Source organism: Miniopterus natalensis, chromosome 8, assembly GCF_054644295.1.
Source record: "Miniopterus natalensis isolate mMinNat1 chromosome 8, mMinNat1.hap1, whole genome shotgun sequence".
In the NCBI taxonomy this organism is placed as follows: domain Eukaryota; kingdom Metazoa; phylum Chordata; class Mammalia; order Chiroptera; family Miniopteridae; genus Miniopterus; species Miniopterus natalensis.
In genome coordinates this window covers 42,404,696-42,426,068 of record NC_142088.1, presented here as the reverse complement: position 1 = coordinate 42,426,068, position 21,373 = coordinate 42,404,696, and the positions used below count along the sequence as shown (strand labels likewise).

At 41.0% G+C, this 21,373-nt stretch overlaps 1 protein-coding gene across 2 annotated transcripts in view; it reads left to right on the top strand.

The window, feature by feature from the left end:
• MYO3B (myosin IIIB) overlaps nt 1-21,373 on the top strand; it is a 323,317-nt gene that overhangs the window by 87,843 nt on the left and 214,101 nt on the right. For both annotated transcript variants that reach the window (XM_087819421.1, XM_016224834.2), the window contains exon 7: nt 4,387-4,452. In XM_087819421.1, the coding sequence (XP_087675547.1) occupies nt 4,387-4,452 (66 nt within the window). The remainder of the gene's footprint in view (nt 1-4,386; nt 4,453-21,373) is intronic.

Genomic DNA, 21,373 nt, shown 5'->3' with positions numbered 1-21,373 from the left:
GCGTGGGGGGACAGGTACTCATAAAAGGAAGAGTAGGATAATCTACATGGCGTCCCATCGCAGGGTCTCTGTTCCTTGTGACACATTTCTCCCTTCCTCCTCCACCTGGCCCATTTTCTCCTCAGTTCCTGGTTTTCTGCCTGCTCATAGTTTCTGCTTCCTAAAATTCCAGCTTGCACACCGTGCTCTGTCCATGGCCTCTTCTGTCTGCGGCACCATCATGCATCTCTCAGCTTCAGCTCCCGTTACTAACCTGCCTCATTCTCTCAGTTTTTTCCAGTTCAAGGTGGAGAAAAACCCTTCTAAAGAGAATGGGATTGACCCAGCTTATTTGAACTCATGCTGTAGTCACCGAATTAAGTTAGGATTGGCTGTCCTGGGCCAGGTGCCCACCTTGGTCCAAATATTCTGCTCTCTATTTCAGGAACTAAAATGAACTCAGTTTGACTGTTCAGCAAATTGTTTTGCTCCACAGAGACTTTGGGGGAAGAAGGTTAACTTTATCTCATCGCCCCTTTATCTTCACCATCACCCCTTGCTTCTAGCCTCAGATAGCCCTAATGCTATCTGTGTGCAGGGCATCTTTATAAAAATTGAATTTTGGGTCTAAAGCACAGGAATAAAACTCAGGCAGGCAAAACTCTAATATTGTCATTCTCCTTCACTGACTAATCTCTTTTATACATTTTCTGGATATGTGAGAACTTGGTTACTCAGATTCATTGGTCTTCCAGCCACTCACCATTCTCACATCTTGTGGGCTCTCAGCATCAAGCACATAAGCGAGTGATGCCTGTCTCTGAATCGCAGCTGTGCACTGACTCTCCCATCATACCGAGTATGAAGCATCTCACCTTTTAGAGAGAGACCTGGGCAGGGTTGCAGCTTGCCTCTGTAGCTTTGAGAGAAAGCAAAAAGGTACCAGTTACAACTTGGTGGTCTTCCTGGATGGCAAGAGGACTGGGATTTATATTGCCAGTGCATACAATGTACTCTAGAGCCTTTATTTTTATTTTTTTTAGCTTTCATTACATACAGATAATGATCTTTCAAAGGTCTCAGTTTACTGAACCTAAGTATGATGGATGAACTCCAGGAAAGACAGGGCATCTACAAGGTCAAATGAGCTTCTCTAAAGCCAAATTCCTGTAATGCCAGGCTTTCAAGAGTTTCCTTGTGTGGGGTTCATGTGAAGCCACCAGGGACTGGGCGAGTGATGATCTGCTGCTATTCTCCTCTGTGCTCTACTGCAGAGGTTCAGGCCAACACATAAATGGTAGCCCCTGTCCATAGTTCCTGTTGAGAAACAGACTGAACACAGGAAGGTACGGTGTTCTCTACGCTGGAGTGGATACCTGCCATCGATTTCTCCAGTGGACCCTTGCCAGGTGATTCTCTAATTGCAGCAAAGGGCTTTCCCTCCATGCTCAGCTGACCGATGTCAAGCCTACTGGGTTGTTTTAATCAAGTCTGTACAGTCTGTCTACAAGTGACTTCTTGGTCATGGTTAACTGCTTTGGGGTGAATTAAGTCTATTAGACAGTAAATTGCTTAAGTGGCTCTTCTTTGTGGAACTGGCCTCGGTGAGAACAGAATGAGCAGAAAACCTGCGAAGAGCAAGGCAAATTCAAGTCCTGGAATGGGTGGTAGAGAGGATCTAGGACAGCCTGTTCACTGAGAGATGCCACACTGAGGCCACAGAGGGGAGCTGGGAGGGCATGGATGTACAACCTCAAACACTGGCGCCAGTAAGAACATGTCAGCACAACCAGTATTGTAGCAGAAGTTATACAGTTGTACTTTTATTAATTTAAAAATGCTAGGTAAAGATGAAAGCTTATTGAATAGAATGAATGAGATAAAGAGGCAGCCTCCAGAATAACTGAAGGGCAACCTTTTACTGCTACTCCTTTTAGCTGGGTACATAGGTAATTTTCCTTTACGTCTTTGAGTCAGATGATCGGAAGGATAATTAAATTCATGCAGAACAGGGAAATCATGTACTCCCTCTCTATTTTCCTCCCCATCTCATCCTTGCCTCCTGCTCTCTCTATAGGCTCGAAAAGTTTCACATAGTCTAGCCCCCAAAATTACTCACATTCTTTGATCTATCAGACTTTTTTTATATTTCCGTGACTTCGTACATGCTGTTTTCTAAGCCTGAAATAGCTTCCTCCTCCTTCTTTATCTTGAAAAATCCAACCTACTCTTCAGGGTCATCTCAAGTTCATCTTCTTTATAAAGCCTTTGGGACTCTCCGCGTGGATCAATTGCCCCCCTTAGTTCTGTTCCCACATAACTTTGTGCTTCTATTATATCACTTGTCAAATTGTGTTCTGTGTTATAGGATAATACCCTGAAATATTTTTGGCTCAATTAAGATTCATTGCATATAACAGTGGATTACAGAAGATGGAAGTTTATGTCTCTCTTCTTTAAGGATGACTGGGGGAAGCAGTCTAGAGCTGGTATGGCAGCTTTGCAGTATCATCAGGAATCCAGTTTCCTATCTATATTCTTTGCTAGGCTTGGCTCATAGCTTTCATTTTCAAGTTAACCTCATGTTCAGAACAGCTGCTCAAGTTCCAGCCATCACATCCATGCTCCAGGAAGCAGAAAGGGAGAAGAAGAAATATGGTATATTTCCTTTCTTTTAAGAAGACTTTCTGAAACACCATGGAACAATTTTACTTGTGTATCATTGCCCAGAACTCAGTCACATGGCCACATCTAGCTGCAAGGAAGTCAGGAAAATGTAGTTTTGTATGGCAGCATTATACCAGAATAAAAGTTGCATTATAAGAAATGAGAAGAAAATGGATATTGAGAGGCAACTTGCAATTACATTTTCTGATACAGTTTTTATTTCTTTTTTTTCTTACCGCTCTTATTTTTTTACCTATCAAAACTGAGCAATCTATAGCTTTAGAAAGCAGCCAGAACCCAGGTGAAAACAAAGATTGCATGTAACGGGCTTAAAATTTACAGTCATAATTCAGGTGTGCAGAAATATAACTTTCTTCATTAACTGAGCTTAACTTGCCCAAAAGTGCCTATTCTCATTTATGGCTAGAAAAAAAACCAAAAAAACAATTAAAGGTGTGGGGATGCAAAAAAAACCCTAAAAACTTTTCTCCCACCTTCTAAGTTCTTCTAGCTGGGCTAATAATCACATTAACAGAGACATAGTAACAAGAGAAAATATCTAAAATGTATCGTGGATGCATATGTGGGGTGCCGTAAGAATATGAACCCCAAGGATGCACTGAACTGCTGAGGTTTATATGCCATTCTGGACAAAAGAGACTGGGGAGGGCGCCTGGGGTTTTAAAGAGAAAGCAGGTAATTTACAGGTAGATGAGAAGGACCATGTTTTTGCTGGGCCACCAGAAACAGTTGGACACAGAGGAAAGTTCAGCAAACAGGCTTTGCTAGATTTCTCCCTGTCTGCCTCATTTAGTTTATATTAAGATGCTAAGGCAATGTTCCATTCCTTTAAGCAGAGTTTTCTATCTGCATTTCTTCAGGCAGGTAAAGGAAAAGGGTCCAGGGTTCTTTCTGAGTCTTTTGTTTCTTAATAACAGCTTAAAATCAATATCCCAAAAGTCATATTTAGGAGTGGCAAAACTTAGATACCCCTCAAAGATAATGCCACTTCTGTTTTAAAATGGAATGTTTTTGGATAAATATTCAGTCAAACGCAGGACCCTTCCCTTCCCCTTTTTCCTGCCTTCTCCTCGGGAAGTGGTCTGGTTACCCACAGTCTTGCTGTGCTTCTCTGGTTCTCTTGGGCCTCCAATAATTATGTTAGATGTCTGTCCCCTCTCCCCAGGGACCTCTCAGGGAACATCGTCTTAGCTGTTTTGCTTTCTCCAGTGGTCACTGCAGAAGCTGACATATAGGAAATAGTTTAAAATGTGACCGATGAATTTATGAGTGTACTTTAAATGTACCACATAATTAAATCAAATGGTAGCATAATGACTGAAAATCCTGAAAAATTAAAAGTCTGTTTCTCTAAAGCCCCCAGCACTAGGTTTATAGCTTTCTCATGGCACTAATACTACTCAGCTCTCAATTTGAGTAGTTGTGTGCTTGCCTCGCCCCTCATTAGAGTGTCCGCCCCCGAGGAGTGTTCCTGATCTGTGTGACCCTCGCAGGTCTTACAGAAAGCTTGGACTTAGAAGACCCTGAATCAGTGAAAATGAAAGACTAAATGAATATGGCCTGGCACTTTATAATTTATCACTCATGAATGATTCTCACCAGGAAGAAACAGAATAGATTTTATCAGAGAGATTTAAAACAGTATCAGTAGGCGAGTTCATAGTTTGTCTTCAACTGAACACTTTTTTTTGTAAGAAAAAAATTATTTTTGTTTTTCAGAAATCCTCCACCTACTTTACTTCATCCGGAAAAATGGTGTGAGGAATTCAACCACTTTATTTCACAGTGAGTATTTCTTCCACTGAAAATTGCTTATCCAGCAAAGCCTTGGACAGTGATTGGAGGAATCTAAGCTTTGAAATTTACTTGGTGCTAAAAGTTGTTATATCTTCCAGCACATTATGACACAGAATTTGTTCCAGTAAATGACAGAAGATGCTTTGTTTAGGATTTGAAAAATAAAGAGTTCCATCTGACTCTTAGCTATAATCTTCCTTCTTATCATATGGGTTACATTTCTCTGAGAATCTACTCTGTCCTGAGCCAAATATTGCCAAATCTGATGCCCACCCTGGGACCAGAGAGGAGATAGAAGGTGGCAGCCTTCAACAGAGGTTTCTCAATGTGGAGGGTGGACTTGGCTCTAAGATCTATGTTGTGGGAGCAGGGCTCTAGTTTCCAAGGTGATTGAGGGGACAAAATAGGATCTCAAGCCTGAGGCACCAAGGCGAAGAGCCCCAGTCATGGCTCCAGGTGTGCAGAACAAGATGAAAGCCCAACTGATGGGTGATGTACCTAGTGGGAGCTGTGTTACTAGGAAGTAGGCAAGACTGAATGGAATTAAGACAGGAGCAGAACCAACACCACCACCAATGGGGTGATGACTCTGTGTTGGGAACATGAGCTTTTGGCTAAGCTCCTGGCAGAGGACTGCACTGGCCTCAAGCCTGAGGAAGATGCTTAGCATGCTGGAGGGGACTATGTGACCCTAAACTAGGGGCCTGGTGAACTGCAGGGGCAGGAATTTAGACCAGGCATTACAAGCCATATCCAGGCACAGAAACTGAGAAGAGGCACCCTCAGTATCTAATATATCAAACAAGGTGTTCAGAGGTCACGAGAGGAGAAAAGAAGTGACAAAAATAGCTAGAAAACAGTTAGTAGGGAAGGGTCAACACCACAGAGGCAGGGCAATGATGCAACTGGGTCTCTGGATCGTCTTCCTTAATCAGTCATAATACAGATCAACAGTTCCTTATCCACAATTCCAAACTCCAAAGAGCTCTGAAAAATGAAAGTGTTTTGTACTTGAGTCATTTAACTGCAAGCCCTGACCTTACGTGAACTGATTTGGTGCCAACATGTGACCTAAACTGAAGTGGGGTTATTTATAGTCGTTATTTATCTCACTCAGTGTGAATATTCATGTGAATTGCTGCAGATATATTAATGTGCTTGATTACAGTGTGCTGCCCTAGATCCTGCTGGGGATGTTACATAACATACAGTAAATGCACTGGTTTACTTTTCTAAAATTTGATAAAATTCTGAGTTCTGAAACATCTATGGCCCCAGGGGTTTTGTATAAAGAACGTTTCACTTTCATTTCAAATGTAATATAATTCAGGGTCCCTTGTACAACCCCTCCTGGATTTGTGCCTTCTTCTTTAGTAGAGAGGAGCAATAAGGAACTCCAAGAACTCTACCAAGCAAGGCCAGGTTGAAATGTGACCATAAAGTTCAAGACCAGGGGTGGAGGACATTTCCTTCCCCCTCTGTCCCCACTCTGATGTTCCTGTGATGACTGTAGAATGCTGTAGTCACAAGTCAAGGGTGGTGATGTTAGGCAATGTTGAGAGGAACAACAGATAAAACAAGAGGGATGATGCTCACATAGGAGCAGAGGAAGAGCCACCTCCTGAAATTTGGGAGCCAAAGGATGTGGTGGAGAGAACTGAAGAGCTAATGGCATCTTGGTGGCTGGGAACACATTTCAGATCAGCCCAGGGAGAGAAATCTCATCACTAAGGTCCCAATGATTTTGCTGCCAAAACCTGGATCCAAAGAATTTTCCTTTTCACACCGTTGACCTTCTCTAAACAGTTGGCCTAGAAAAACCCATTACATATTCACAAATACGCCTTCCTATACCAAGTTCTCGTGATGCCTCTAAAATGTGACTTGACTTCTGTATACTTTTTCAAGAGTATGTTTGTGTTAAGCCAAGCATGGTATTGCTCGGGTGGATTTGGAAATAAAGGTACGCAATTGATGGGGTTGGGACTTTTCAGGGTTAAACACAGTATAGAAGTCACTCCCAACCATTGATTTTCCTTTATGGAAAATCCTATTATATGCCCATTTGAATCTACTTATGTATTCCCTAACTCTGAGACTTCCAGATGAACTCATTCTGATCAAGAAAGATCTTGATCCTAGAATGGAAGATGAAACACAATAATTGTTAAAACTGCAGGGGAGGGAGAGTCTGAAAAATTCTAATGAACCAAGGAAAGTAAATAAAAATGATTGTGCTCTTTATTACTAATTTAAGATACAGAAAAATGTCATTGATCTTCTCTTTATTTAATGAGTTCTTTTTACTGGTTTTATTAATGAAAATATTATATATTATAGGTGTTCATAAATTCTTTCCTGCCCTCAACCACCTAATCCTACTTTTCCCATTACATCTTAGATTCCTCAACCATGAATTTTCCTTTTACCAGATTTTTGGGGCTATAACTCTTGAGATTAGGGACTTGTTATTGTGTTTTATATTTTTAGATAGAAACCTGCCCACTATTCCCAAATAATATCCTTATTTTTTATTTTTTATAGATGAGCGTACCTATCCTAGGCTGCCATTACTCAGTCTACTGAATTCTATTTAACTTTACTATTTCACTATATTTATTCAAATCTCTAATTAAATGTAAACAGAGATACTCACTGGGTTAGAAATGTCTATTTAAAAAGATAGCCTTGGTTTGCTTTTTTACTTACCTTGCTCATATTGGGAGGGACAGGAAAGAAGGATGGGGAATTAAGATTTCAGATTATAAGCTTTTCATTATTGGTGGGACTGGGGCAGGCAAGATAATTACGTGGTAATTTCTGGAAAAGTGTTATCTGAATTATCCAGATAATTGCTCCAGTTCCCCTTGTAGACTGAATTGTGGTGCATTGTGTTGAAGTAGACTGGTTCCCTAAAGAGTAAACAGGACTAGAAATTCTTAAACAACTTTAAAACTTTCAATATCCTGTCCCCATATGACTGCTAACTGATATGTTTGCATGGGGTGGGAGGGAATGGGGGACATGAGTGTGGAGATGTGGCTTAATGTTTTTCAGATTTGTTCCCAGCCTTCTTAATTTGAAGACAGGAAAGATTTTAAGGTCTGAAATCCTATTAGTAAACCTGTTCGGGGGGGTTGAGAAAAAAAGTAAAGAAACATTAGCCTTTTTGGTTCTGAACCTTTGGTCTTAGTGATAATTGACTCATTTATATGTGTTAGTTATGCGTTTGTCAGAGCATGACTCCTGACAGCTTAGTTATGATAAATTAAACAGGATGCTCACATAAATTTTGCACTCCTTTTTATCCATATGCTAAAGCCCTGCCCAATGTTTTTTGTCACTTCTATCACGTGGGGTTGGCTTTGTAGCGATTTCATTATCAGCCCTTTCCCCTGTGGCTAAAGCTATTTGCATAACAACTTTATCTGGTTCATGTCCCAGCCAGACTTCTGTTTTGTCTGGAGGGTCCTCCTTTTAATAGATGCCACTTCTTATATTAAGTTCAAATTAATTTCTAGTCTTTGGACTAACCTACAGAAATACTTCCCAACCATTGGTCAAAAGGTATCTGTGAGCTATGCTTTTTCATTTTGCCTCTAAAACTTTTAGGGTTTTATTAGGAATTGGATTTAGGACTTTATCGTTAATGGCTCTTGAGCTGATGATTAGTGAGACAATAAAGAAGGATTCCTCTTAGTCCAGGTCCAAGCCATCAAGAGCACTATAGCTGCTCAGCTTTGGGCTTGGTGATGACTTGAACTATATGGTTGCTCATACATACTGTGCTTTCCTGGGTTGGCTGACTTGACCGACTAAGTATGCAGGTGTATCTATTTCCCTGAGTGAGCATTGTGGACAAGCCTTGTCCTTAATTCATGAAATATTGAGGTGGCCTTGTCTATCCCTCCAAATGACTTTTATGTAGCTACAAGCAGTTGCACTGAATGTTAACAAGGTGAGATCAGCCTGAGTTGCAAAACTACTAAAAGTAATAAGTATTTGCATAAATTTATTCCTTAAAAATTGAAACTCAGACCTGGAACATTCTCTTTTTTCTAGGCCTTAATGTTTATAAAAGTAACCATTTTGTGGGGGTTGTTTCCAGTTGTTTCCTTGACATTGATTGTATTCCCTTCAAGGCAACAATTGTCAGCAATTTGCCATTCTCCATTTTATGTTTCAAAGCACCTTAATTCGATATGGATTTATGATGTCAATGAACAGCACACTTGGAATGATAAGTGTTCTAACTTATGATTAAGTTTCACAAATATTTTTGGCTTTTTAAGTCCTGTCAGATTCTCAGGTGGACCCACAAGGGTTAATACTTCCTGGAGTAGGAGGATACAATAACCTTAATTTACAGTACTTTACAAATTGGTCAGTTTAATTTAAATGAGCAGTGGTATCTCCTGTGACAGACTCTCTCCATTTTAGATTTATTTAGCCAATGATTACCTATTATGGCTTCTTGAATTAATTAGCATCTCTTAAGCTACAGGGAATTAGTGAATTAATAAAAATTCATGAGAAGCCAAAAAATAAAAGTTCTAATGAAAAGTCCTCCAAATTCTCCTCTCCTCACATGTATAGATCAATATACCTATAGAGGCACCCCAACATTTTTCTTATTTTGAAAAATTGGGATTTTTTTTCACCTTCATGAGAACAAATACAGCTGTGTGTTTCAAGGTTCTGTCTCCCTGAAGAGCATCTGATTTAGATGACCTAATAGATCATCTAAAGACACCAAAGGCCCAATTTGATTTGACTTATACCCCACTTATCAACTCAGCCAATAAAATCTGATTTTATCATGGTGTAAAACAAGAAGTGGCTCAGTGTGACTTGAAGTTGAAACCCGGTGCAATGTCCATATAACCCTGAAATATACTGTCATCCTAGGAACCTTGGCAATGAGGGTTTTAGGTTCATACAACATAAGCAAAAGGCATAGTAAGGTGGGTAATCCAGACGCTAGTCAGCACATTCAGCTTATTTCCCAACAAATGCTGGTTTCAGATCTTGTGAGAAACCAGATCTGTAGTGTACGTTATAGGTTTCACTTTAGTGCTTGTGGCACATTATGTTAGGTGACTTTTTGGTAGGGTTGGTCTAAATGATATCCTGTAACATTTACCCCATACTGGCTTTTCTCCCTTTAAAAAAAAAATCATACTTGAATTTCATAATGTAAATAAAAAAAGAGGCCTGCAGTTGAAATAAACGGAAGTGATGGGGAGCTCTGCGCTGTCGGGGTGGGGGTGGGGGGGGGTGGGGGGAGGGGGGCTGCCGTCCCCTCACAGCCTGTGCTTCTCCGCCCCTTCCCAGACCGCCGCCTGGCTCATCAAGCAGAGGCAGCCATGGACGAGCAGTGTGCACCTCCAGCTGTGCCACTTACTAGCTGGGCAACCCTGGGGAAGATATTTAACCTCCCTGACCCTTGGTCCTCATTTGGCAAATTGGGACTGAGAATACATGCCTCATAGGGATACCATAAAGATTGCATTATATCATGTGTACGCAGAACCTGGCAAATAATAACTAACGTATATAACTTACTCATGCCTGCCTCCGTTCTCTACATGTCATATAATTCACTTAATCCTCACAATCTTATGAGGCAGCTCTAACATTATCTCCATTTTACAGAAACTGAGGTAGAAAGAGGCCGAGAGTCCCAAGACCACAGCTAGTAAGTGGTGGAGCTGGCATTTGGATCTCAGACGACTTGTTTCTGTGTTCATGCTCAGCCAGCAGTAGTTGTTATTTTTATTACCCTTTGCATTTGGTCCATACCACTATTCTGAAACTGCCTTTTGAAAGTGTCACCGGATCTCTCTCCTTTTCTCTGTCGTTCTGGTCGGTACAGTTGACTCTGTTCCTTGCTGTGTCTTCTCACAAGACTTTCAGGATCACGTGATTCCTGGCCAGAAACAAAAGCAGAATTGTCCCATTCCCCAATGGATTTGGATTAGGATTTGGATTAGGACTTGGATTAGGATCAAGGTCACTAGCATCTAATTATATGAAGCGGAAAACATCACTATCTGGACAGTTGGACATGTTTTAATGGGAAAATTATTTTTCTCTTTGTTTCTGTGGATGGAAGAAATGTCCAAACCTGTAAGAATTTTTATGAGTTTATTTGAGCCAAACTGAATGACAATTGCTGTCAGAAGCAAAATCTCAACAGACTGAGAAAATGCTCCAGAGAATGGCAGTTTTGCATCTATTTTATACATTACAATCAAAGGGGGTTACATGAAATCCACTGGTAGTAAATTAGGGAAGTGGGGGAAAGCAAAGCAGGGGGGAGTGAACCTCTGGGATTGGATAAAAAGTAAAACACATTGGTGGGTACAGGATAGTTAACTGTTAACAATTAACATGATAACAATAACAATAAGGGGTTCTGTGGTCTTATGCGCTGGTGTGGTGGTTGTGCTTTGAGGGGTCTGGAAAAAGAAAATTACCCTGGCATTCCAAAGGTATGTTATTGCAAATGTAAAAAGACAATGGACAGCCTCAGTTAAGGTAAAGATTGATTTGTGTGGGAAGATACCGGCCTAGAACATGACTTCCGTCCATGACTCACGTTTAGATAAAAAGTTTTCATTTCAGACCACCCTGTATGGTCACTTTAGGTCCCTGAGTTTGTAAGGCCGCCATCCTGGCTTCCCCTGAGCTTGTCAGCTTTAGTATGTGGCGCCTTTTTCGCCCACATTTCTATGCTTCTGTACTTGTAGGTTTAATAATAAACATGTGAGACCTTTTGTTTAGAAAAAAAAAAGAGGTGTCAATGACCTTCTCATCCCTGACACCTCTGGAATAATTCAACCTGCTGTCCACCTTCTCTTGATTTAGACAAAACTACTCACTGATTTTCACAACTCACATCCCTCCCTCCCTCCCTCCCTCCCTCCCTCCCTCCCTCCCTCCCTCCCTCCCTCCCTCCCTCCCTCCCTCCCTCCCTCCTTCCCTCCCTCCCTCCCTCCTTCCCTCCCTCCCTCCCTCCTTCCCTCCCTCTCTCTCTTTCTCTTTCTCTCTCTCTCTTTCCCTCTTTTCCTTCTCAACACCAACACACTGCCCCCTCAAACTAACCCTGAGAGAATCATCTTTAGCAATAATCAAAACAAGCAATGCCTGGAGTACAGAATTACTTGTTACAGCCCTCCCTTTCCCACCTATCCCAGGGCATACCTTGTGCAGACTGAGTGCCTCTGTCTGCTGTCAGCCTGCCACAGGTTTCTCCGTGGGGAAGGAGTAGTGGGACAGCAAATGGATGCCAGGACCCTGGAAGGCAGGACTCACAGTGCTTGGCAACTAACTGTGGGAAGAGACAGGTGCTACAGAGAGGAAAGTGTGAAGCATGACTCCAGTGTTTTCAGCATGGGAAAGGTCTTTTTAGAGATTATATGTTGGAGAAATTAAGGGCACAGGATCTGAAGTCAGGTTATATTCTAGCACTGCCTCTCAGATTTTTTTTTTTACCTTAAACAAGTTACTTAACCTTTCTGAGCCTCAGTTTCCTTGTCAGTAAAATGGGAGCACTAATACTTATAATCACTTGGGATTAAGATCAAGTCTGCTATTAGACTTTTAATTTCCTCTCACACAAAATAAGCTGGGAGTGAGGCCACCCATGTACTGCTGTCTGGCAAGGCACATGGCAGCCACCCAGGTGCCTATCCTGGTGCTGCCCCATTTAGTGTGATTTCCATTCCCAGGGGCACCTCATGGGCCAAAATGGCTGCTGTAGCTCCAACAATTACATGCTTCTTACAGGCATGTGGAAGGAGAGAGAAATGAAAGTTTCCGTACTTTAAGAAGACTTTAGGACAGTTTCATATAGCAACATATCATTAGCTACAACTTAATCACATGGCCACACCTAACTATAAAGAAAGCTAAGAAATGTAGTCTTCTAATGGCAGCCATGGGCCTAGGTCAGTACCAGGGCTCTATCTGTAAGTATCGCGGACGGTGTATAGCCAGGTAGCAATGTGCAATCATGTTACTTTGTAGACCGTTGCAGGATTAAATGAGATACAGACTGAGAGCTCAACAAATGTGGGTGATAATGATGAATATTGTAACTCGTGGTAGTGATGCCATCAACAGAGATGTGAGAGTCAGGAAGGAGAGCCAGTAGGGCCCGCCCATAGGGTGATGAGTCACAGCAAAAGTAGATCTTAAAGAGGGGCAGTCATGATCTCCACTGAGGCTGATCTGTGGCCTAGGAGAATGAGAAAGTAAGGCCAAGGTAGAAGCAAATTAGTATGGTCAAGGTGGCCAGGCCGACACCGCTCCTGGGGCTTCTCCCAAGAAGTGTGGTGGTCTTCTGGTCTGATGCTAAGTCCCCAGCTTCCTGCCTGTGCCCCCATTCCCTGGCCACTGGAGTTTCCACAGGCTCTGCTGCAGAAGGAAATCTGGCTCTGGGTCAATCAGAATTTTAATTAAAAATGGAAATGAAGGCTCATGTCACCAGCACTATATTCTTCCAGCCCACTGATGATTTCTGGCAGGGATAAAAATAACAGACATAGCCCTTTGGCACTAATGAGGAAAAGGCTGGGATTTTTGTTTTTGTTTTTTTAATGGATTCAAAATTTATAACAGTGATTTTAAATATAATGAATCATCATAATAGTGTCTCTTGGTCTTCCATCTCCTTTTGAGTGTGTGTGCAGGCTTCATTGACTCTCAGTATTTTAATATGGAACTTCCAAAGGTCATCAGATACATGCTATAGCTATCATACCACGTTCATGAATGAGAGAAAAATACCAGAATTTATTTTGGATATGAAGGACTATTGAATGTTTTCTTGAAAGAAGAAATGTATTTTAAAGGCTATACTTTAGTGAATAATGGGAATTCTTGCCTTTAAGGGAAGCCCAGAGCTTAAACCCTTAGGCTCAAGCAGTGCTCCTCACACATGTAAAGAAAGCCTGACTTTGACTACTATGTGTTATGGGTTGAATTGTGTCCTCTGAAATTTCACATGTTGAAGTCCTAGCCCTTGATATCTCAGAATGTGACCTTATTTGGAAATAGGGCCTTTGTAGGTGTAATTGGTTAAGATGAGATCACTGGTGTCTTTATAAAAGGGGGACATTTGGACATAGACACATGCACACACACACACACACACACACACAGAACATTACGTGAAGATTGTATTTATGCTGCCACAAGCCAAGAATTACCAGAAGCTAGGAGCAAGGCCTGGAATAGATGCTTCCCTAGCATCTTCAGAGAGAACACAGATCTACCAACCTTAAATCTTGATCTCAGACTTCTAGCCTCCAGAACTATAAGACAATAAATGTCTGCTGTTTAAGCCACTCGGTTTGTGGTACTTTGTTTATGGCAGCTCTAGGAAACTAATGCAGCCCATGACTTGAAGGTTACATCATCTTAAGTCATTGGATCTCTCCAAGTCTGCACTTCCTAAGCTATGGGTGAGGATAGCAATGTCCACCTATCTACCAGTAAGGATCAAATGTAAAATCCTTTGCATATGTTAGTGTTACACCATAAAGTCAATAGTGTATTTTATTTCTTCCTTTCCTTTTCCCTTACTTCCTCCCTGGTTCTACAGTCATCTTCACCAAACAGTCAGCACAATCCTTCTAAAACCCCAAACTGATGAAGTCATGCCCTACTCACAATCGTACTATGGCTCTTCGTTGCTTATAGGATACACCAAAACTCTTTAACACAAGGTCATTCAGAATCTGGACCCTGCCTGTGCAATAGCATTCTTTCCTCCATACTCCTTGCACATTCTAGCAAAATTAAATAAGACTCAGAGGCCCTTTCACTCATGCTTTCATGTCAGCATGATGCCTTTTACAGACCTTCATAAGGATGAGAGAGGAGAGCAGGTCAGTCCATTCCGAAATTACTTGTTTATGCCTTTGTCTCCCACTCAAACCGTGAGTTCCTTGAGAGCAGAAAATGTATCTTTTCAGCTTTGTATTCTAAATACCTGGCACAGTTCCTGGCACATGGCAGGAGCTCAGTGAACATTGGTTCCTTTTGAAGAGCCAAGAATTCTAGAGAGGAGGTGATATCCTTAAAATAATATGGACCCGGTTAGAATTTGGTTGTTAGGACTCACGATCTTTGGACAGCGTCTTCTGACCTCAAACATAATATTAAGAAAGAAAATGAGGGGTGGAAAAAAGTGATCAATGCTCTCCCCCAACACGCATACACTTCCGAAAGCAAAAACAAAATTTTAACTGTCAGAAGCATTCTAGGGTCATTAAAGGTGAATGATGACAGCTATATGGTTAGATGCGGATTCTTTTTTCATTGAATATATGAAAATGATGTCAAAACAAATCCTCCCTGGCAATTTCAGTGGTTATTTTCCCCAAACAGCCTCTGCTTGTTCCCCTTTCCTGACCTTCTCTCCCCTTACCTTACTCCACTTTCCTATCCCCACTGTTACCTCCTCCATAATCTGGTTGGGAAGTCCAAGGGAAGGTTGAAGAGGAGCCACTTCTGAACCCAGGCTTAAGAGAAACGGCTATGTTCTCCCGGCACATGATGTTTCAGGACCACGGCCAGCGACACGGGCACGATACAGGGGGTGCAATTACCTTCTAATGGAAACATCGTCTAGCGCAGGGTGCCTTGGGAGAACAGGTGGGTGTAATGGGTGAAAATCAAGGGGTGAAACAGTTTGAGGCCTGTGACCTAAACTTTGCTTCTTCCCTATAAAGTCAAGGCAGGGGCACTTATTACATCACAGGTGTTAGTCTTGGTCAGATATATTAATAGCTTAAAACATTTTTCACAACAATAGGTGTACTAAAGAAAAGTAATGTAGGATGGTGGTAAACAGAAGGTATTATGGGATATATTTTAAATTAAAGAATTTGTGCCTTTAGATGCAAGAGATTTTCTGTCGTTTAAGTTTATATTTTCCCAAATATAACAGTGACAGGCCAAAAATTTTTAAAAAAGGTCAAAAATATGTTACCAGGAAAAGAAGAAATCTAAGCATTTTGACAGATCAGAATAGAAAAAAATCCCATAGTGCTCAGCTAGACTGAAGTCATGGGTCTGCTGAGATCAGAAGCAAGTAGTGGTAGCTGGGAGTTTGGCTCCTGTGAGTGAAAGGACTAAGAGGGCTCCGAGCAATTCATGGTCCAGAGTTAGGCTCCTGCTTGAAGCCAGTGTCTGGGGTAGCTCTCCTAGGCTGATAAGAAGAGGCTGGGACAATAATGGGATGGAGGAGGGGACGTATGATCTTATGTTCTAACTATAGCAATTTCCTCCGTGTTATTCTCCGTCACCTGGGTTAATGCTGGCCATCACCCAGGTATATGGCTTTTAGCCAGCTTCTGGCTTAGGGTGGTAGGAGGATATATAAGCAGCTGGACCTTCTGCTGCCACAGGGATGGGCTCTTCCATGTACTCAATAAAACCATGGGACAAGAATATAAAATATCATTTTAAATACCCAGCTCTGGCCTAGGGACTCAGAAAGCCAAGAAGGCACAACTCTGAAATTATTAGAGCAGGAGGGTGGGCACAGAGGAAGTAAGAGGGGGAGGGAAAACAAAACCCTCCTCTTCCTTGGTGAACCTGCCAAATGACATTTCAAAACACAAAAAGAAATCTAAGGCTAAGAAAGACAATCCGCCAAAACAACAAATGAAGCATAAATTCGTTTGAAGTGAAGTTAATTTCATGAAACAGTCTGAAGTGGTAAAATATAGACTCGGACTATAAGAAGGAAAACTATTTGGGATAAAATATGTAGAAGCTAACTCTAAGCAATCATAAAATTCAGGGAGGGGTGGTGTTCAGTGTGTGGTTACTGCAGGTATAGGTTCTCATGCTCAAAAATAGAATAGAGCTACTGGAAAATTTATAGTTTAGCAAATATGTTAAACATGTAGGGTAATTACTAAAACTATAGGAAAACAATGTCTAGTTTCTAAACCAACAGAAGGGAAAAGGGGTTTATAGAAAACTTTATCAATTCAACAGAAGGCAGGAAATAAGAAATGAAGAGTTAGAGGGAAAAGGTGGTAAAAAGAGATTTCTACCCATCTGTGCTTTTGAATGATCAGGCAGTCAGGTTTCCCCAAGATTTTTAGTCCACAGCGGTGATGTTTAAAAACTGACTGGGTGGAGATGGGGGGCTGATTTGTATTGTTCACGGATTTCCATGGTGTAAATACTCCCACCTTGGCCAATTTCAAGCTACCTATGTAACATCAAACCATTCATAAAATTACTGTAAACGTAACAATGATATCTAGGGAGCTGTGCACGCTACTGTTTGTTTGGAACAGACAGGCTTTTCTCTAGGGTTTTCATACTGCATATAATTTTGACAGTGGAATAAAAATCTTAAAACAGATTCTTTGCATTTTACTTGTCTAACTGAGGCCATATGGAAATTTATTGGGAAAATGGGAGTTGGTGGCATTCTGTTATTAGAGTATTTATCATACAGTTATGGAAGACTAGTAATTTATGATCCTTGCTAGCAAAGCCAGATCAATACAGAGATAAATGTCCTCAGCACAATAGAATTTATATCATCCGCCTGATAACTGACCACCGTGTCATACGCTCAATCATTCATCTCATTAACTGGTATAATGAGCTGGAAGTCTAATATGCATGTGATTTATTAATGTACACTAGACCGATCTAACCCGTTACCTGTCCTTGGCAACATAGCGTACAGTTGTCTACCTCCAGTAACAGGATCTCACAAAGAGAATCAAACACCCTTTTTAATGCTAGATACCTGTTGAATTAGAACAGATTGGAGAAATGCCTGAGGTAGCATCGCTTTTCTTCCTTTCACTTCTCCCATCCTCCCAGCTCCCATGGATTCCTACTCCTCCTTCCTTCCTTCCTTCCTTCCTTCCTTCCTTCCTTCCTTCCTTCCTTCCTTCCTTCCTTCCTTCCTTCCTTCCTTCCTTCCTTCCTTCCTTCCTCCCTCCCTCCCTCCCTCCCTCCCTCCCTCCGTCCCTTCCTCCCTTCTTTTCTTTCTCTTTGGAGCTAAAGTGGCTTATTTTAGAATGAGGTAGGTGGGCAAATGGTCCTGAAAGAGCCTTTCATGATTTGCTGCTATGAGTATATTTGGTGACAGTCATTTCACATCACCTATCTATGCATGTGACCAAGTTACAGTGGCTTAAAGCTCAGCGCACATCACAATACCAGAGCAGTGAAGTGCCATGTTCCCTGGAGAGAGAGAACAGGGAAAATAAAAACAGAAAGCTGGCCCTTTCAAAACCTATGCACAGAGTTAGTTCACTAACTGTGGGAATAGGAGCTATCCAACCCCCATCCCTTTATTTCTCAAGCCCCTGGGAACATTTGTTGCCTGCAAGGTCTGTGCTTTGTTTTGCAAGGGTAAATCAGAGGACCTATTATTCAGCAAATTAAAGGCTTGGCTGCCTGAGAGCTCCTTTCAGCCAGGATTAGGGTCTCTGATGTGCTCTGATGTAATGGATGGAGCTGTTCTGTTCCTTCATGTTAATGGAGGAGCAGCGAGGACTCCCCAGGCTCTCTTTGGCAGTTGGTGCCTTTACTCATTCCCTTGCTTAAAAAAGAAAATATTTTATCTCATGAAAATTTAGTGCTTGAACAAGGCACTGGGTTGATGTCCTGGGGAATGAAGTATTCATTTCCTTGTCTAAAATCACAGAGGCACAGCCCTAACTGGCTCCCTTGGGCGGCCACTTCCTCGGGAAGAACCGTCTCCCAAAAGAGCAACAGAAGCAATCATTGGGGTTTTGGCTTATTGCCCTTTGCCTCCTTCCTTTTTTTTTGCTCAGAAGTTGGGCAGAGGGATGGCAGGTGACAGGTATGGTGGTGGTTTGTGTCCTCAGGAACTTGAACCAAAGCAGTCAGTAGCTGTGCAAAATCCTGACTTGCATAAGACATTTACAACTACTTATGATCTGACAATATTTTCTCCAGGCTTTTGAGTAGTGGTTAGGTTGTTAATAAAAACCTGGCTTAGTTTATTTTCCCCAGTTTGATTTCATACCATCAATAATATTCATATAATTGGCAATAAGTCAGGGAAGTGTTTGGTCAATTTAAGTCTTTACCAAAAGAACACACAGTAAGGGAAAGGCACTAAATGTGGGGAGACACCATGCCAGCAAGACTATTGCAGCTCTAGGCCACTATCTCCCCTCTTAATCCAATCCTCCTCCCACTTCCATTTCCACTATGTACTATGGCTTGAAATTTTAGTTGGAACCATTATTGTCATCACTTAAGAGACAAATTTGACTGCCTTCTTGTTTCCATGTCCCTTGTGTGATGATGCTTCAGCCTTCTTCCAACCTCTGCCTGTGGGATTAAATTGCTCCCTCCTTTGAGTTGCTTTTGATTCACGGGCTAAACTATTTCGGCAATCTTCTTTTCATTATTTGCAATGAACAGCACATGGTAGCTTGGCACCCTGCCCCCCCCCCCTTTTTTTCTTGATGTATGCCAGCATCTGGGCACTACAGTTAGCATGTTAGGAATCAAGAGGCCCAACTATAAAAATTCACCAAGTTGCTGGTAGATTTAGGTGTAGATTAAGATCAGAGAGCTCTTTGTCCCAATATGCCAAGGTTGGGTTTTCAATACCTGGACAAGACACATATAAGAATCAAACAATGAATGCATGAATAAGTGGAACAACAAACTGAAGTTTCTTTCTCTCTCTCAAATCAATTTAAAAAGTAGCTCAATTTTAAAAGTAACATGCAATGGTATGTTTTGGGGCAATTTATAATTTAAAAAAAAAAAAAGATCAGTTAGATCTGTATCTTCTTGCATTGGCCACCCAGGGAGAATTTTCTTTTTTACCAGATAGTGCTTTGATAGAAGTCGTCAGTTGGTATTGAAGAGTGTTATAAAAAACAGCTCTCTGCCCTGGCTGGTTTGCCTTAGTGCTTAGAGTGTCAGCCCAGTGACTGAGGGGTCGCAGGTTCACTTCTGGTCAAGGGCATATACCTGGGTTGCAGGTTCAGCCCCACCCTGGTTGGGGGAACATGCAGGAGGCAACCAATCAATGTGTTTCTCTCACATTGATGTTTTTCACTGTCTCTCTCTTCCTCTTTCCCTCCCTCCACTCTCTCTAAAAAAGTCAATGGAAAAAATATCCTTAGGTGATGATTAACCAAAAAACACCACAAAAAAACAAACCAAAACAGCCCTCTGAAATTCATGGCCACGTTTACTGCAGGGAAATAGTATTCATTACTTTATATGGCATTATTTCTGTGAAAACCCAAGAAAGCTATATATCTCTAGTCTCCTTACCAGTCAATAACATCACCATCATTATCATCACCACCATCATCATCATCATAGTTCTCTAAGCAGCTGGTCTGTTTTTATATCATGGATTTTAAAGGAGACTGCCTTTTCCCTTTCACATTGGCTGCTAGAGAGACCAGAGCCTAATTTGTAGCCACCTCTAACAAAGTAATTTATTTTTTGTTTTAATTGCTATTTTTGTTTCCTAATTTCCCACCTTTCATTTTTCTCTTCTGCTTTTATTATTCTTACCTTGCCTTATTTTACATACCTTTATTTATATAAACACATATTGTAAGGTGCCTTTCTCAAGCAAGATGAAATATTAGAAATTAATTGCATATACTGATGATGGGAATGTAAAATGATGCAGCACCCTGGCAATGTGGCCCAGTTCTCTGAGAGTCATCCTGTCCTCCAAAAGGTCACCGGTTTGGTTTCTGGTCAAGGCATATACCCAGGTTGTAGGTTTGATCCCCCAATCCTGGTACGTATGGGAAGCAACTGATCGATATTTCTTCTCTCTCCCTCTTCCTTCCTCTCTTTCTAAAAAATCAATTAAAACAAATAAAAAACAAAAATAAAATGATGCAGCTACTTTGGAAAATAGTCTCATATTTCCTCAGAAGATTAAATATAAATTTACCATATGATCCAGCATTCTACTCTTACGTATGTACACCAAGGAGGAATGAAAACATATGTCCACATAAAAACTTTGTGCACAAGTGTTCATAGCAGCATTATTTGTAAAAGCTTAAAAGTGGAAACAACCCAAATGCTCATCCATTGCTGAGTGGATAAACAAAATGTGGTATAGCTATTCAATAGAGTACTATTTAGCAATAAAAAGGAGTGAAGTATTAATATATGCTACAACATGGATGAATTTTAAAAACATTATGCTAATTTAATGAAGCCAGTCACAAAAGACCACACATATTAATAATATAAAATGTCCAGATTAGGCAAATCCATACAGACAGAAAGTAGGTTGGTAGTTGCCTGGGACTGAAGAGGTTGAGGAGAAATAGGAAGTGACTGCTAATGGATACAGAGTTTCTTTTTGGGATGATGAAATGTTCTAAAAATTGATTATGGTAATGGTTGTACAACTGTATGAATATACTAAAACTCTGAATTGTATACTTTAAACAAGTAAACTGTATGGTTTGTGAATTATATCTCATCCAAGCTGTTATAAAAGTCATTTACAGTAACCAATGAACTGTAAATTTTATGGAGTCATTTTACTGGTTTTCTTATACTTTTAACTTTTACTTTGTGTCAGACATGCACACTGTAGTTAAATCCACTTATTTTCAATAGAATATGTAGACTTGTTTGGGACTGTGTATCTCTAAGAGTAGGGATGGCCTTCTCCATAGGATGCACATTCCCTTTAAATTATCTAGTTCAGTACATTTGACCCACTAGGCAAAGCGTGGGGTTGTTCAGCAGCAAGTTCCATGCCTGTGAGCATAAATGATGTCATTCTATTTTCACTCCTCCTTGTCTTTCCATAACCTTTCTCCTCTCCCTTGTCATCTAATTCTACTTGGAAGTGAAAATAAAGGGGCGAAAATGGTCAGAG